This window comes from Melopsittacus undulatus (assembly GCF_012275295.1).
Source record: "Melopsittacus undulatus isolate bMelUnd1 chromosome 29 unlocalized genomic scaffold, bMelUnd1.mat.Z SUPER_29_unloc_1, whole genome shotgun sequence".
Lineage (NCBI taxonomy): Eukaryota > Metazoa > Chordata > Aves > Psittaciformes > Psittaculidae > Melopsittacus > Melopsittacus undulatus.
The window spans coordinates 209,320-228,538 of record NW_022993941.1 but is presented as its reverse complement, the minus strand read 5'-3'; the positions used below and the strand labels follow the sequence as shown (position 1 = coordinate 228,538).

Sequence of the window (19,219 nt, the reverse complement as noted above, 5' to 3'; positions counted from 1 at the left end):
GATATATGGGATACAGCATATATGGGACATATGGGATATATTGGATATGGGATATTATGGGATATATGGTGTATGGAATATATGGGATAAGGGGTATACAGAATATATGGGATATGGGACATATGGGGTATGGGTTATATGGGATATATGGGGTATATGGGATATGGGACATATGGGGTATGGGTTATATGGGATATATGGGGTATTATGGGATGCGGGTCCCACCTTGACGAACATCTTGTTGCCCACGGCTGCACGTGAGGCCTTGGCTGGGGAGCAGTAAACAGACATGGACTTCCTGTCCCGAGAGAACTCCAGGGTGAACTCCTTCTTCATCAGCTGCTTGATCACCTGAGGGGGGTAATGGGGTCAATGGGGTCTGTGGGGTCTGTGGGGTAATGGGGGCTATAGGGTCTGTGGGGTCTGTGGGGTCTGTGGGGGCAATGGGGGCTATGGGGGCTATAGGGTCTGTGGGGTCTGTGGGGTCTGTGGGGGCAATGGGGGCTATGGGGGCTATAGGGTCTGTGGGGTCTGTGGGGTCTGTGGGGTCTGTGGGGTCTGTGGGGGCAATGGGGGCTATGGGGGCTATAGGGTCTGTGGGGTCTGTGGGGGCTATGGGGGCTATGGGGTCTGTGGGGTCTATGGGGGCTATAGGGTCTGTGGGGTCTGTGGGGGCTATGGGGGCTATGGGGTCTGTGGGGTCTGTGGGGTCTGTGGGGTCTGTGGGGTCTGTGGGGTCTGTGGGGGCAATGGGGGCTATGGGGGCTATAGGGTCTGTGGGGTCTGTGGGGGCTATGGGGGCTATGGGGTCTGTGGGGTCTGTGGGGGCTATAGGGTCTGTGGGGTCTATGGGGTCTATGGGGGCTATAGGGTCTGTGGGGTCTATGGGGCAATGGGGGCTATAGGGTCTGTGGGGTCTGTGGGGGCTATGGGGGCTATAGGGTCTGTGGGGTCTGTGGGGGCAATGGGGGCTATAGGGTCTGTGGGGTCTGTGGGGTCTATGGGGGTAATGGGGGCTATGGGGTCTGTGGGGTCATGGGGGCAATGGGGGCTATAGGGTCTGTGGGGGCAATGGGGGCTATAGGGTCAGTGGGGTCTATAGGGTCTGTGGGGTCTGTGGGGGCAATGGGGGCTATAGGGTCTGTGGGGTCTGTGGGGTCTGTGGGGGCAATGGGGGCTATGGGGTCTGTGGGGGCAATGGGGGCTATAGGGTCTGTGGGGTCTGTGGGGGCAATGGGGTCTGTGGGGTCTGTGGGGTCTGTGGGGGCAATGGGGGCTATGGGGTCTGTGGGGTCTATAGGGTCTGTGGGGTCTATAGGGTCTGTGGGGTCTGTGGGGGCAATGGGGGCTATAGGGTCTGTGGGGTCTGTGGGGGCAATGGGGGCTATAGGGTCTGTGGGGTCTGTGGGGGCAATGGGGGCTATAGGGTCTGTGGGGGCTGTGGGGGCAATGGGGGCTATAGGGTCTGTGGGGTCTGTGGGGGCTATGGGGGCTATAGGGTCTGTGGGGGCAATGGGGGCTATAGGGTCTGTGGGGTCTGTGGGGTCTAGGGGGTCTGTGGGGGCAATGGGGGCTATAGGGTCTGTGGGGTCAATGGGGGCTATAGGGTCTGTGGGGTCAATGGGGTCTGTGGGGTCTATGGGGGCAATGGGGGCTATAGGGTCTATGGGGTCTATGGGGTCTGTGGGGTCTGTGGGGGCAATGGGGGCTATAGGGTCTATAGGGTCTGTGGGGTCAATGGGGGCTATAGGGTCTGTGGGGTCTATGGGGGCTATAGGGTCTGTGGGGTCTGTGGGGGCAATGGGGGCTATAGGGTCTGTGGGGTCTGTGGGGGCAATGGGGGCTATAGAATCAATGGGAGTAATGGGGTCTATGGGGTAATGGGGGTAATGGGGGTAATGGGGTAATGGGGGTAATGGGGTAATGGGAATGGGGGTAATGGGGGTAATGGGGGAATGGGGGGAATGGGGGTAATGGGGGAATGGGGGGAATGGTGTAATGGGGTCAATGGGGTAATGGGGGTCAATGGGGTAATGGGGGTAATGGGATCTATGGCACCCAATGGGATCAATCTATAGGGTTCCATAAGGCTCCTATAGGGTTCTATAGGGTTGTATAGGGCTCTATAGGACTCCTATAGAGTTCCTATAGGGTTCTATAGGGCTCCTATAGGGTTCTATAAGGCTGCTATAGGGTCCTATAGGATTCCTATAGGGCTCTTGGGGTTTCTATGGTCTCTATGGGTCTCTATGAATCTCTATGGGTCCCTGTGAGGTATCTATGGTTCCCTATGTATCTCTATGTATCTCTATGGGTCTCTATGAATCTCTATGGGTCTCTATAGATCTCTATGGGTCTCTATAGATCTCTATGGGGTTCCTATGGGTCTCTATGGTATCTCTATGGGATCTCTATGGGTTTCTATGGGTTGCTATGGGGTCCCTATGCATCTCTATGGTTCCCTATGGATCTCTATGTGTCTCTATGTGTCTCTATGTATCTCTATGTGTCCCTATGTATCTCTATGTATCTCTATAGGGTCTCTATGTGTCTCTATGGTTCCCTATGGATCTCTATGTGTCTCTATGTGTCTCTATGTGTCTCTATGTATCTCTATGTGTCTCTATGTGTCTCTATGTGTCTCTATGTGTCTCTATGGGTCTCTATGTGTCTCTGTGTGTCTCTATGTGTCTCTATGTGTCCCTATGGGATCTCTATGGGTTTCTATGTATCTCTATAGGGTCTCTATGTGTCCCCATGTATCCCTATAGGGTCTCTATAGGGTCTCTATAGGGTCTCTATAGGGTCTCTATAGGGCTCCATGTATGACTCACCCCATTGCAGGCATTGGCTCTCTCCACCTTGGACAAGCCCCTGACGTCCGTGTTGAACACGTTCATCTTCTCCACCAGGCAGGTCAGAGCTGTCTCTGTGGCCTCCCCGACCTTCTCATACACCCCCTTGGACTGGGGCATTATGGGATGTCAGTGGGGCAGGGGGGGGGAGATGTGGGGCAGGTGTGGGTCAGTCTATGGGGTGTGTGTGGGTCAATCTATGGGTCAGTCTATGGGGCGTGTGTGGGTCAATGTATGGGTCAGTCTATGGGGTGTGTGTGGGTCAATCTATGGGGCAGTCTATGGGGTGTGTGTGGGTCAATCTATGGGTCAGTCTATGGGGCGTGTGTGGGTCAATCTATGGGTCAGTCTATGGGGCGTGTGTGGGTCAATCTATGGGTCAGTCTATGGGGCGTGTGTGGGTCAATGTATGGGTCAGTCTATGGGGCGTGTGTGGGTCAATGTATGGGTCAGTCTATGGGGCGTGTGTGGGTCAATCTATGGGTCAGTCTATGGGGTGTGTGTGGGTCAATGTATGGGTCAGTCTATGGGGTGTGTGTGGGTCAATCTATGGGTCAGTCTATGGGGCGTGTGTGGGTCAATCTATGGGTCAGTCTATGGGGCGTGTGTGGGTCAATGTATGGGTCAGTCTATGGGGTGTGTGTGGGTCAATCTATGGGTCAGTCTATGGGGCGTGTGTGGGTCAATCTATGGGTCAGTCTATGGGGTGTGTGTGGGTCAGTCTATGGGTCAGTCTATGGGGCGTGTGTGGGTCAATGTATGGGTCAGTCTATGGGGCGTGTGTGGGTCAATGTATGGGGCGCATGTGGGTCAGTCTATGGGGCAGGTGTGGGTGAATCTATGGGTCAGTCTATGGGGTGCATGTGGGTCAATGTATGGGGTGTGTATGGGGCAGGTGTGGGTCAGTCTATGGGTCAGTCTATGAGTCAGTCTATAGGGCAGGTGTGGGTCAATCTATGGGTCAGTCTATGGGGCAGGTGTGGGTCAATCTATGGGTCAATCTATGGGGCAGGTGTGGGTCAGTCTATGGGGCAGGTGTGGGTCAGTCTATGTGTCAGTCTATGGGGTGTATGTGTCAGTCTATGGGGCAGTGTGTGGGTCAATCTATGGGTCAATCTATGGGGTGTATGTGTCAGTCTATGGGGCAGGTGTGGGTCAATCTATGGGTCAGTCTATGGGTCAGTCTATGTGTCAGTCTATGGGTCAATCTATGGGTCAGTCTATGGGGTGTGTGGGTCAGTCTATGGGGTGTGTATGGGTCAGTCTATGGGTCAGTCTATGGGTCAGTCTATGGGTCAATCTATGGGTCACTCTATGGGTCAGTCTATGGGTCAATCTATGGGTCAGTCTATGGGTCAATCTATGGGTCAATCTATGGGTCAGTCTATGGGGTGTGTGTATTAGCCTATGGGGTGTGTATGGGTCAATCTATGGGTCAGTCTATGGGTCAGTCTATGGGGTGTGTGGGTCAGTCTATGGGTCAGTCTATGGGTCAATCTATGGGGCAGGTGTGTGTCAGTCTATGGGTCACTCTATGGGTCAGTCTATGGGTCAATCTATGGGTCAGTCTATGGGTCAATCTATGGGTCAGTCTATGGGGTGTGTGGGTCAGTCTATGGGTCAGTCTATGGGTCAATCTATGGGGCAGGTGTGTGTCAGTCTATGGGTCACTCTATGGGTCAGTCTATGGGTCAATCTATGGGTCAGTCTATGGGTCAATCTATGGGTCAGTCTATGGGGTGTGTGGGTCAGTCTATGGGTCAGTCTATGGGTCAGTCTATGGGGTGTATGGGTCAGTCTATGGGTCAGTCTATGGGTCAGTCTATGGGTCAGTCTATGGGTCAGTCTATGGGGTGTGTGGGTCAGTCTATGGGTCAATCTATGGGTCAGTCTATGGGGTGTATGGGTCAGTCTATGGGTCAGTCTATGGGTCAGTCTATGGGGTGTGTGGGTCAGTCTATGGGGCAGGTGTGGGTCAGTCTATGGGTCAGTCTATGGGGTGTGTGTGTCAGTCTATGGGTCAATCTATGGGTCAGTCTATGGGTCAGTCTATGGGTCAATCTATGGGTCAATCTATGGGTCAGTCTATGGGTCAGTCTATGGGTCAATCTATGGGTCAATCTATGGGTCAGTCTATGGGTCAGTCTATGGGGCAGGTGTGGGTCAGTCTATGGGTCAGTCTATGGGTCAATCTATGGGTCAATCTATGGGTCAATCTATGGGTCAGTCTATGGGTCAGTCTATGGGTCAGTCTATGGGGTGTGTATGGGTCAGTCTATGGGTCAGTCTATGGGTCAGTCTATGGGGTGTGTGGGTCAGTCTATGGGTCAGTCTATGGGTCAGTCTATGGGTCAGTCTATGGGGCACTGACCTCATTGTAGTCCAGGGATGAGTCATTGCACAGGGCACAGATCGTCGCCAGCTCCACCAACCCATCGAACTGTCCTGCCTTGACCGGCCGGTCCTGCTTCAGCCTGGGTATTATGGGATGGCAGCGGTCACATGGGGGGGGGAATGGGGTAATGGGGTAATGGGGTCAATGGGGGTAATGGGGTAATGGGGTAATGGGGGTAATGGGGGATAATAGGGGGTAATGGGGGTAATAAGGGGGTAATGGGGGCATTATGGGGTAATAGGGGTAATATGGGCATTATGGGGTAATGGGGGTAATAGGGGGTGATGGGGGGCAATAGGGGGTATTATTGGGTAATGGGGGGTAATGGGGGTAATAGGGGGTGATGGGGGGCAATAGAGGGTGTTATGGGGTAATGGGGCATAATAGGGGGTGTTATGGGGTAATAGGGGGTAATGGGGGTAATAGGGGTAATGGGGTAATGGGGGTAATGGGGGTAATAGGGGGTGATGGGGGGCAATAGGGGGTATTATGGGGTAATGGGGGTAATAGGGGTAATATAGGGGTATTATGGGGTCATGGGGGTAATAGGGGGCAATGGTTGTAATAAGGAGTATTATGGGGCAATAGAGGGCATTATGGGGTAATAGGGGGTAATGGAGTAATAGGGAGTATTATGGGGTAATAAGGGGTAACGGGGGGTAATGGAGGTAATAGGGGGTAATGGGGGTATTATGGGTTATGATGGGGTGATATGGGGATATATGGGGGAATATGGGGTATTATGGGATGTCATGGGGTATTATGGGGCAATATGGGCTATTATGGGGTAATAAGTGGTGATAGGGGTTATTATGGGGTATCATAGGGTAATATGGGGTGTATATAGGTTATTATGGGTATTCTGGGTTATTATGGGGTGTATATGGGGTATTATGGGCTGTATATGGGTTATTATGGGATATTATGGGGTGTATATGGGTTATTATGGGGTGTATATGGGTTCCTATGGGTTATTATGGGGTGTATATGGGGTATTATGGGGTGTCTATGGGTTCCTATGGGTTATTATGGGGTGTATATGGGGTATTATGGGGTGTCTATGGGTTCCTATGGGTTATTATGGGGTGTGCAGGGGTATTATGGGATGGCAGCACTGACACTTCGCCCTCGGGTGCGTAGGTGGAGCCGGTGATGGAGAACTCATTGAGGGAGCAGACGTCACCATCCACCTTGTCCACAATGAACATCTGGGGGGGCAGGGACAGTGGGACCCCATGGAACTCAATGGGACTCAATGGAGACCAATGGGACCCCATGGAACCCAATGGGACTCAATGGGACCCCATGGAACACAATGGGACTCAATGGAGACCAATGGGACCCCATGGGACTCAATGGGACTCAATGGGACCCCATGGAACACAATGGGACTCAATGGAGACCAATGGGACCCCATGGAACCCAATGGGACTCAATGGGACCCCATGGAACACAATGGGACTCAATGGAGACCAATGGGACCCCATGGAACCCAATAGGACTCAATGGAACCCAATGGCACCCAACACACCCAATGGCACCTAAGGGACTCTATGGCACCCAATGGCACCCAACACACCCAATGGCACCCACTGGCACCCAATGACACTCAATATCCCCCAATGGAAGTCAATGACACCCAATGGCACCCAATGGGACCTAAGGGACCCAATGGCACCCAACACACCCAATGGCCCCAATGGCACCCAATGACACTCAATGGCACTCAATGGCACCCAACACACCCAATGGCACCCAATGGCACCTAAAGGACTCTATGGCACTCAATGGCACCCAATGGCCCCCAATGGCACCCAATGGCACCCAACACACCCAATAGCCCCCAGTGGCACCCAGTGGAACTCAATGGAACTCAATGGCCCCCAGTGGCCCCCATGACACCCAATGGAAGTCAATGGCACCCAATGGCCCCAATGACCCCCAATGGAAGTCAATGGCACCCAATGGCCCCAATGACACTCAATGGCACCCAATGGCACCTAAAGGACTCAATGGCACCCAATGACACCCAACACACCCAATGGCCCCAGTGACACCCAATGTAAGTCAATGTCCCCCAGTGTCCCCAGTGCCCCCAGTGCCCCCAGTATAAACCAGTATAAACCAGTATAAACCAGTGCCCACCTTGCAGACAGACATCTGGTTGGTGGTCAGGGTGCCAGTCTTGTCGGAGCAGATGACTGAGGTGCAGCCCAATGGCCCCAGTGCCCCCCAGTGCCCCCAGTATAAACCAGTATAAACCAGTGTAAACCAGTATAAACCAGTATAAACCAGTATAAACCAGTATAAACCAGTATAAAGCAGTGCCCACCTTGCAGACAGACATCTGGTTGGTGGTCAGGGTGCCAGTCTTGTCGGAGCAGATGACTGAGGTGCAGCCCAATGTCCCCAGTGCCCCCAGTATAAACCAGTATAAACCAGTATAAACCAGTATAAACCAGTATAAAGCAGTGCCCACCTTGCAGACAGACATCTGGTTGGTGGTCAGGGTGCCAGTCTTGTCGGAGCAGATGACTGAGGTGCAGCCCAATGGCCCCAACACACCCAATGTCCCCCAGTGCCCCCAGTATAAACCAGTATAAAGCAGTATAAAGCAGTATAAAGCAGTGCCCACCTTGCAGACAGACATCTGGTTGGTGGTCAGGGTGCCAGTCTTGTCGGAGCAGATGACTGATGTACATCCCAAGGTCTCCACCGAGGGCAGGCTCCTGACTATGGCGTTCTTCTTGGCCATGCGGCGTGTGCCCAGGGCCAGGCAGGTGGTGATGACAGCAGGGAGGCCTGGGGGAGGGGAAGGAGGGCTTGAATAGACCCAAAATGGGCAGAAATAGACCCAAAATGGGCACGAAATGGGCACAAATGGACCCAAAATGGGCAGAAATAGACACAAAATGGGCAGAAATAGACACAAAATGGGCAGAAAGACACAAATGGACCCAAAATGGGCAGAAATAGACACAAAATGGGCAGAAATAGACACAAAATGGGCAGAAATGGGCACAAAATGGGCAGAAATAGACACAAAATGGGCAGAAATAGACCCAAAATGGGCAGAAATAGACACAAAATGGGCAGAAATAGACACAAAATGGGCAGAAATGGGCACAAAATGGGCAGAAATGGGCACAAATAGACCCAAAATGGGCACAAATGGACCCAAAAAGGGCTAAAATGGACCCAAAATGGGCAGAAATGGGCACGGAATGGGCACGAATGGACCCAAAATGGGCACAAATAGACCCAAAATGGGCAGAAATGGGCACAAAATGGGCACAAATAGACCCAAAAAGGGCTAAAATGGACCCAAAATGGGCAGAAATGGGCAGAAATGGGCACGAATGGACCCAAAATGGGCAGAAATAGACCCAAAAAGGGCTAAAATGGACCCCAAATGGGCAGAAATAGACCCAGAATGGGCAGAAATGGGCACAAAATAGGCACAAATGGGCACAAATGGACCAGGAACTCAAGTACCCCATAGGACCCCCATTATCAACCCAACATCCCCCATTATCAACTCAACATCCCCCATTATCAACCCAACATCCCCCATTATCAACCCAACATCCCCCATTATCGACTCAACAACCCCATTATCGACTCAATGCCCCTATAGGACCCCCATTATCAACTCAACCTCCCTCATTATCGACTCAATGCCCCCATAGAAGCCCCATTATCGACTCATTGCCCCCATAGGACCCCCATTATCGACTCAACCTCCCCCATTATCAACTCAATGTCCCCATTATCGACTCAAAGACCCCATAGGACCCCCATTATCAAGTCAACCTGCCCCATTATTGACTCAACAACCCCATTATCAACTCAATGTCCCCATTATCGACTTAACAACCCCATTATCAACTCAACGTCCCCCATTATCAATTCAATGCCTCCCATTATGGACTCAATGCCCCTATAGGACCCCTATTATCGACTCAAGCACCCCATTACTCCATTCCCACCCCATTATCCCCATTCCCACCCCATTACCCCCATATCCCACCCCATAGGACCCCATTACCCCATTCCCACCCTCAGGAATGGCCGCCACCGCCAGCGCCACGGCTATCTTGAAGTAGTAGATGGCTCCTCTGATCCAGGACCCCATTACCCCATTATCCCCATTACCCCATTATCCCCATTATCCCCATTCCCACCCCATTATCAACTCAACATCCCCCATTATCGACTCAAAGACCCCATAGAAGCCCCATTATCGACTCAATGCCCCCATAGGACCCCCATTATCAACTCAACCTCCCCCATTATCGACTCAAAGACCCCATAGGACCCCCATTATCAACTCAAAGACCCCATAGGACCCCCATTATCAACTTAAGCACCCTATTATCGACTCAATGCCCCCATAGGACCCCCATTATCGACTCAAAGACCCCATAGGACCCCCATTATCAAGTCAACCTACCCCATTATCGACTCAACCTTCCCCATTATCAACTCAATGCCCCCATAAGACCTCCATTATCGACTCAACCTCCCCCATTATCAACTCAACAACCCCATTATCGACTCAATGTCCCCATTATCACCTCAACCTCCCCCATTATCAAATCAATGCCTCCGTAGAAGCCCCATTATCGACTCAAGCACCCCATTATCAACTCAAAGACCCCATAGGACCCCCATTATCAACTCAAAGACCCCATAGGACCCCCATTATCAACTTAAGCACCCTATTATCGACTCAATGCCCCCATAGGACCCCCATTATCAACTCAAAGACCCCATAGGACCCCCATTATCGACTCAATGTCCCCCATTATCGACTCAATGCTCCCCATTATCAACTCAACCTCCCCCATTATCAACTCAATAACCCCATTATCAACTCAATGTCCCCATTATGGACTCAATGTCCCCATTATCAACTCAAGTACCCCATTATCGACTCTATGCTCCCCATTATCAACTCAATGCCTCCCATTATCGACTCAAAGACCCCATAGGACCCCCATTATCCCCATTATCCCACCCCATTCCCAGTCTATTACCCCATTACCCCCATTCCCACCCCATTACACCCCATTACACCCCATTACCCCATTCCCACCCTCAGGAATGGCCGCCACCGCCAGCGCCACGGCGATCTTGAAGTAGTAGATGGCTCCTCTGATCCAGGACCCTCCATGCACTGGGTCATTGAAGTGCCCGATGTTGATAAGCCAAACGGCCACACAGATAAGGGAGATGACCTTGGACAGCTGCTCCCCGAACTCATCCAGCTTCTGCTGCAGGGGAGTCTTGTCCTGCTCCGTCGCTGCCATCTCGTCCCTGATCTTGCCTATCTCGGTGCTGACGCCTGTGGCCACCACGATGCCGACGGCTTTGCCGGCCCCGATGTTGGTGCCCTGGGGGGGGGGGATGGGATAGGGGATAGGGAGTGTATGGGGTATAGGGGATAGGGGATATGGGATAGGGAGTGTATGGGGTATATGGGATAATGGAGATGGGATATATGGGATATGGGATATGGGGTATGGGGTATGGGATAGGGGATATATGGGATAGGGGATATGGGGGATAGGGAGTGTATGGGATATATGGGATAATGGAGATGGGATATATGGGGTATGGGATATATGGGATATGGGGTATGGGATAGGGGATATATGGGATAGGGGATATGGGGGATAGGGAGTGTATGGGATATATGGGATAATGGAGATGGGATATATGGGATATGGGGGATATGGGATATGGGGTATGGGATATATGGGATAATGGAGATGGGATATATGGGATATGGGGGATATGGGATATGGGGTATGGGATATGGGATATATGGGATAGGGGATATGGGGGATAGGGAGTGTATGGGATAGGGGGTATGGGATATATGGGGTATGGGATATATGGGATAGGGGGGATATGGGATAATGGATATATGGGATATGGAATATATGGGGTATATGGGATATGGGATAATAGATATGGGATATATGGGATAATGGAGATGGGATATATGGGATAGGGGATATGGGGGATATGGGATAATGGAGATGGGATATATGGGATAGGGGATAATGGAGATGGGATATATGGGATAAGGGATATAGGGGATATGGGGGATATGGGATAGGGGGTGTGGGATGATGGAGATGGGATATATGGGAGATGGGGGATATGGGGGATATGGGATATATGGGATATGGGGGATATGGGGGATAGGGGATATGGGATATGGGGTATGGGATATATGGGATAATGGAGATGGGATATATGGGATAGGGGATATGGGGGATATGGGATATATGGGATATGGGGTATGGGATATATGGGATAGGGGATATGGAGTGTATGGGATAGGGGGTATGGGATAATGGAGATGGGATATATGGGATATGGGGGATATGGGGGATATGGGATATATGGGATAGGGGGTATGGGATATATGGGATAGGGGATATGGGGGATATGGGGGATATGGGATAGGGGGTATGGGATAATGGAGATGGGATATATGGGATATGGGATATGGGATAATAGATATGGGATATATGGGATAATGGAGATGGGATATATGGGATATGGGGTATTGAATATATGGGATAATGGAGATGAGATATATGGGATAGGGGATATGGGTGATATGGGGGATATGGGATAATGGAAATGGGATATATGGGACGGGGGATATGGAGTGTATGGGATAGGGGGTATGGGGTAGTGGAGATGGGATATATGGGATAGGAGATATGGGGGATATGGGGGAGATGGGGGATATGGAATGTATGGGACAGGGGGTATGGGATAATGGAGATGGGATATATGGGATAGGGGGGATATGGGAGATATGGGATATGGGATAATGGATATATGGGATATGGAATATATGGGACGTGAGATATATGGGATATATGGGATATAGGGTATGGGATATATGGGATGATGGGGATGGGATAATGGAGATGGGATGATGGAGATGGGATATATGGGGTATATGGGATATATGGACGTGGATATGGGATGCCTGGCACACTCACAGAGAACAGCATGTTCTTCTTGTCCTGGTTGACAGCCCGTGGGTCTGGCACTGGGTCCGTGTGCTTGATCACCGACACCGACTCACCTGGGACCAGTACAGACCAGTATGGACCAGTACGGACCACTATGGACCAGTACGGACCAGTATGGACCAGTATGGACCAGTATGGACCCCCCGTACCGGTCAGGATGGACTGATCCACCCGCAGTGTTGTGGACTTGATGGAGATGATGCGGATGTCGGCCGGGACCTTGTCTCCCACTGGGGGGAAACTGGGAATTACTGGGATGCATGCCCATAGCCCATAGCCATCTATCCCATATCCATATATACCATATCCCATGTCCATCTATCCCATATCCATCTATCCCATATCCCATATCCATCTATCCCATATCCCATATCCATCTATCCCATATCCCACATCCCATATCCATATATCCACATCCATATACATCTCATAGCCCATATCCATCTATCCCATCTATCCCATATCCCTATATCCCATATCCATACCCATATATCCTCTATCCATCTCCATCTATCCCACCCATCCCATACCCCATCTCCATCTATCCCATATCCCATATATCCCATATACCCCATATCCCATCTATCCTATATCCCATCCATTCTGTCTCCTGTATCCCATCTATCCCATCTAACCCATATCCCATCTATCCCATCCCATCCATCCCATCTCCTGTATCCCATCTATCCCATCTAACCCATATCCCATCCATCCCATCTATGCCATATCCCTATATCCCATCTATCCCATTCATCCTATGAATCCCACGCATCCCATCTCCTGCATCCCATCTATCCCATATCCCATCTATCCCATCTATCCTATATCCCATCCTTCCCATCCATCCCGTCTCCTGTATCCCATCTATCCCATATCCCATCTATCCCATATCCCATCTATCCCATATCCCATGAATCCCACCCATCCTGCCTCCTGTATCCCATCAATCCCACCCATCCCATCTCCTGTATCCCATCTATCCCATATCCCATCTATCCCATCTATCCTATATCCCATCTATCCCATCTATGCCATATCCCTATATCCCACCCATCCCATCCCATATCCCATGACTCCCACCCATCCCGTCTCCTGTATCCCATCTATCTCATATCCCATCCATCCTGTCTCCTGTATCCCATCCATCCCATCTACCCCATATCCCCCCCATCCCATCCCATCTATCCCATATCCCTGTATCCCATCCCATATCCCATACCCCATATCCCATCCATCCCATATCCCCTATCCCATATCCCTGTATCCCATCCCATATCCCATACCCCATATCCCATCTACCCCATATCCCATATCCCATCCATCCCATATCCCATATCCCATATCCCATATCCCATATCCCATATCCCCTATCCCATAGGCTGGCTCACCGGCCACCTCAGCGATGTCTCCAGGCACCAGGTCTCGAGCCTTGATCCTCTGCACACTCTTCCTATCAGCCCTATAGACTTTACCCATCTCAGGCTCATATTCCTTGAGGGCCTCGATGGCGTTTTCAGCGTTCCGCTCCTGGGAATGGGGTTGGGAATGGGGTGGGAATGGGGTGGGAATGGGGTGGGAATGGGGAGGGAATGGGGGGGAATGGGGGGGGAATGGGGTGGGAATGGGGTGGGAATGGGGTGGGAATGGGGTGGGAATGGGGGGGAATGGGTGGGAATGGGGTGGGAATGGGGTGGGAATGGGGTGGGAATGGGGTGGGAATGGGGTGGGAATGGGGAGGGAATGGGGGGGAATGGGGGGGGAATGGGGTGGGAATGGGGTGGGAATGGGGTGGGAATGGGGTGGGAATGGGGGGGAATGGGGGGGAATGGGGGGGGAATGGGGTGGGAATGGGGGGGGAATGGGGTGGGAATGGGGTGGGAATGGGGGGGGAATGGGGGGGGAATGGGGTGGGAATGGGGGGGGAATGGGGGGGAATGGGGGGGGAATGGGGTGGGAATGGGGGGGGAATGGGGTGGGAATGGGGGGGAATGGGGTGGGAATGGGGTGGGAATGGGGGGGAATGGGGTGGGAATGGGGTGGGAATGGGGTGGGAATGGGGTGGGAATGGGGTGGGAATGGGGGGGAATGGGGGGGAATGGGGTGGGAATGGGGTGGGAATGGGGTGGGAATGGGGGGGGAATGGGGTGGGAATGGGGTGGGAATGGGGGGGGAATGGGGTGGGAATGGGGTGGGAATGGGGGGGAATGGGGGGGAATGGGGGGGAATGGGGTGGGAATGGGGTGGGAATGGGGTGGGAATGGGGGGGAATGGGGGGGGAATGGGGTGGGAATGGGGGGGGAATGGGGGGGGAATGGGGGGGGAATGGGGGGGGAATGGGGTGGGAATGGGGGGGAATGGGGTGGGAATGGGGTGGGAATGGGGGGGAATGGGGTGGGAATGGGGTGGGAATGGGGGGGGAATGGGGTGGGAATGAGGGGGGAATGATGTGGGAATGATGTGGGAATACAATGGGAATGGGGTGGGAATAGAATGGGAATGACATGGGAATGATACAGGAATACAATGGGAATGACATGGGAATGGTGTGGGAATGACATGGGAATACAATGGGAATGTCATGGGAATAGAATGGGAATAGCATGGGAATGGTGTGGGAATAGCATGGGAATGGCGTGGGAATAGAATAGATTGTATCCCATCATATCCCTGTATCCTGTATTCTGTATCCCAGTGTATCCCAGTGTATCCCAGTGTATCCCAGTCTATCCCAGTATCCCTCACCTGCCAGACTCCCACCACAGCATTGGCCACCAGGATGAGCAGGATCACAAAGGGCTCCACAAAGGCTGTGATTGTCTCCTCGCCCTCCTCGAACCAGGCCAGCACCTGGGAATGGCACCAACGACAGCCCATAATATACCAGACAGCCCATAATATACCATATATCCATTATCCCATACCCTATATCCCATATCCCATGTCCATTATCCCATATATCCCATAATATCCCATGTATCACATAATATCCCATATCTCATATATCCCATATATCCATTATCCCATATCCCATATATCCCATAATATCCCATATATCCATTATCCCATACCCCATATCCCATATCCCATGTCCATTATCCCATATCCCATATGTCCATTATCCCATATCCCCTATCCCATACCCTATACCCCATATCCCATATATCCATTATCCCATATCCCATATATCTCATAATATCCCACCTATCCCATATGTCCATTATCCCATACCCCATATCCCCTATCCCATACCCTATACCCCATATCCCCTATATCCATTATCCCATATATCCATTATTCCATATCCCATATAACCCATAATATCCCATATACCCCATAACATCCCCTATATCCATTACCCCATAACATCCCCTATATCCATTACCCCCATATCCATTACTCCCTACCCCATATATCCCATAATATCCCGTCCATCCCATAATACCCCGTATCCCGTATCCCACACCCCCCCCCTTCCCATGTCCCGGCAGCTGCAGACACTTGAGATGTCACCGGATCCTGTTCCAAGGTCAGCGCAAGGACCCCATCCCCCACATCCCATCATACCCCAATATATCCCATAATATCCCAATATATCCCAATATATCCCAGTATATCCCAGTATATCCCAGTATATCCCAGCATATCCCAATATATCCCAATATATCCCAATATATCCCAATATATCCCAGTATATCCCAATATATCCCAATATATCCCATTATCCCAACATATCCCATTATCCCAGCATATTCCAATATATCCCAATATATCCCATTATCCCAGCATATCCCATTATCCCAACATATCCTAATATATCCCAATATATCCCAGCATATCCCAGTATATGCCATTATCCCAACATATCCCACATATCCCAGTATAACCCAATATATCCCAATATATCCCATTATCCCAGCATATCCCAGCATATCCCAACATATCCCGACATATCCCAACATACCCCATTATCCCAACATATCCCAATATATCCCAGCATATCCCAGTATATCCCAGCATATGCCAACATATCCCAGCATATCCAGTTATCCCAGTTATCCCATTATCCCATTATCTCAACATATCCCAACATATCCCATTATCCCAACATATCCTATTATCCCAGTTATCCCATTATCCCATTATCCCAACATATCCCATTATCCCAACATAAACCCTTATCCCAGTTATCCTGTTATCCCAACATATCCCATTATCCCAACCTATCCCACATATCCCACTATCCCACATATCCCGTTATCCCAGTTATCCCGTTATCCAAACATATCCCACATACCCCATTATCCCAGTGATCCCAGTGATCCCAGTGATCCCAGTGATCCCAGTGATCCCAGTGATCCCATTATCCCATGATTCCCTATGGAAGCACTCACGAAGGAGATGCAGGCAGCCAGCAGCAGGATCCGCACCAGCAGGTCCTCGAACTGCTCCACAACCAGCTCCCAGATGGATTTGCCTTGGGATAGTGGGAATGGCATTGGGATCCCATTGGGAATGGCATTGGGATCCCCATTGGGAATGACATTGGGATCCTCATTGGGAATGGCATTGGGATCCCATTGGGAATGGCATTGGGATCCCCATTGGGAATGCCATTGGGATCCCATTGGGAATGCCATTGGGATCCCATTGGGAATGACATTGGGATCCCCATTGGGAATGGCATTGGGATCCTCATTGGGAATGGCATTGGGATCCCATTGGGAATGGCATTGGGATCCTCATTGGGAATGGCATTGGGATCCCATTGGGAATGACATTGGGATCCCATTGGGAATGGCATTGGGATCCTCATTGGGAATGGCATTGGGATCCCATTGGGAATGGCATTGGGATCCTCATTGGGAATGACATTGGGATCCCCATTGGGAATGACATTGGGAATGACATTGGGATCCCCATTGGGAATGGCATTGGGATCCCATTGGGAATGGCATTGGGATCCTCATTGGGAATGGCATTGGGATCCCATTGGGAATGACATTGGGATCCCATTGGGAATGGCACAGGGAATGGCATTGGGATCCCATTGGGAATGACATTGGGATCCCCATTGGGAATGGCATTGGGAATGACATTGGGATCCCATTGGGAATGACATTGGGATCCCCATTGGGAATGGCATTGGGAATGACATTGGGATCCCATTGGGAATGACATTGGGATCCCATTGGGAATGGCATTGGGAATGACATTGGGATCCCATTGGGAATGGCATTGGGATCCCATTGGGAATGGCATTGGGATCCCATTGGGAATGGCATTGGGAATGACATTGGGATCCCCATTGGGAATGGCATTGGGATCCCCATTGGGAATGACATTGGGATCCCATTGGGAATGGCATTGGGAATGACATTGGGATCCCCATTGGGAATGGCATTGGGAATGCCATTGGGAATGACATTGGGATCCCATTGGGAATGACATTGGGATCCCATTGGGAATGGCATTGGGAATGACATTGGGAATGGCATTGGGAATGCCATTGGGATCCCCATTGGGAATGACATTGGGATCCCATTGGGAATGGCATTGGGATCCCCATTGGGAATGGCATTGGGAATGGCATTGGGAATGCCATTGGGATCCCCATTGGGAATGACATTGGGATCCCATTGGGAATACCATTGGGAATGACATTGGGAATGACATTGGGATCCCATTGGGAATACCATTGGGAATGACATTGGGAATGACATTGGGATCCCATTGGGAATACCATTGGGAATGACATTGGGAATGGCATTGGGATCCCCATTGGGAATGGCATTGGGAATGGCATTGGGAATGGCATTGGAATGGCATTGGGAATGGCATTGGGAATGACATTGGGAATGGCATTGGGATCCCATTGGGAATGGCATTGGGAATGCCATGGGGGCAGTACAAGGCACTCACCCTCCTCAGCCGGGAGCTCTGTGGGGGAGAGACAAGGGAGGTCAATGGGGACACTCTCATATCCCATATATCCCATAACATCCCATATATCCATTATCCCATATCCCATATATCCCCTGTATTCCATATAACCCATATATCCCATGTATTCCATATATCCCATATATCCCATATACCCCATATATCCCATTTCCTATAAAACCCATATACCCCATATCCCATATATCCCATATCCCCTATATCCCATACATCCCCTATATCCCATATCCCCCATATCCCCTATATTCCATATATCCCATATCCCATAGATCCCATATACCCCACCTCCCAATCCCATATATCCCATACCCCATATATCCCACATACCCCATATACCCCCTATATCCCATATATCCCCTATATTCCATATCCCCTATATCCCTTATATCCCATACCCTATATCCCATATATCCCATAACCCCTATATCCCCTATACCCCATAACCCCCATATCCCCTATATCCCCCATATCCCATATCCGACCCCTATACCCCATATTCCCTATACATCCCCCATACATCCCCCCCATCCCATAACCCCATAGCTCACCATTGTACCCATACTTCTCCAGGCTCCTCTTCACCTGCTCCGGGGACAGCCCCACATTCTCGGTCACCCCAAAGTAGGCCAAGCACTCCTCGATGCTCTTGGTATGGGCGTTCTCCATAGCGCCCTATAGCGCCCTATAGCACCCTATAGACCCCTATGTGCCCTATAGCCGCCTATGTGCCTTATAGCCCTCTATGTGCCCTATAGCTCCCTGTGCGCCCTATAGATCTCTATGCGTCCTATAGCCCCCTATGCACCCTATAGCCCCTATGCACCCTATAGCCCCTATGCGCCCTATAGCCCCTATAGCGCCCTCCAAGCACCGCAAAGGGGGGGGCTCGGCCACCCTCGCGGGGGGGGGTTCTTGTGTGGGGGCTTATGAGGGGGCCACCCCATAGA

At 51.0% G+C, this 19,219-nt stretch overlaps 1 protein-coding gene across 1 annotated transcript in view; it reads right to left on the bottom strand.

Annotated features, from left to right (window-relative positions):
- Positions 1 to 18,938, bottom strand: part of ATP2A1 (ATPase sarcoplasmic/endoplasmic reticulum Ca2+ transporting 1) — a 38,479-nt gene extending 19,541 nt beyond the window's left edge. The window contains exons 1-13 of the mRNA XM_034073617.1: positions 18,821 to 18,938; positions 18,234 to 18,251; positions 16,706 to 16,788; positions 15,057 to 15,161; positions 13,703 to 13,841; positions 12,464 to 12,544; positions 12,282 to 12,367; positions 10,349 to 10,646; positions 7,886 to 8,052; positions 6,370 to 6,458; positions 5,227 to 5,329; positions 2,835 to 2,966; positions 226 to 351 (exon numbers count right to left, since the gene is read on the bottom strand). Of these exons, the coding sequence (XP_033929508.1) occupies positions 226 to 351; positions 2,835 to 2,966; positions 5,227 to 5,329; positions 6,370 to 6,458; positions 7,886 to 8,052; positions 10,349 to 10,646; positions 12,282 to 12,367; positions 12,464 to 12,544; positions 13,703 to 13,841; positions 15,057 to 15,161; positions 16,706 to 16,788; positions 18,234 to 18,251; positions 18,821 to 18,938 (1,545 nt within the window). The remainder of the gene's footprint in view (positions 1 to 225; positions 352 to 2,834; positions 2,967 to 5,226; positions 5,330 to 6,369; positions 6,459 to 7,885; positions 8,053 to 10,348; positions 10,647 to 12,281; positions 12,368 to 12,463; positions 12,545 to 13,702; positions 13,842 to 15,056; positions 15,162 to 16,705; positions 16,789 to 18,233; positions 18,252 to 18,820) is intronic.
- Between the last annotated feature and the right edge of the window lie 281 nt (positions 18,939 to 19,219).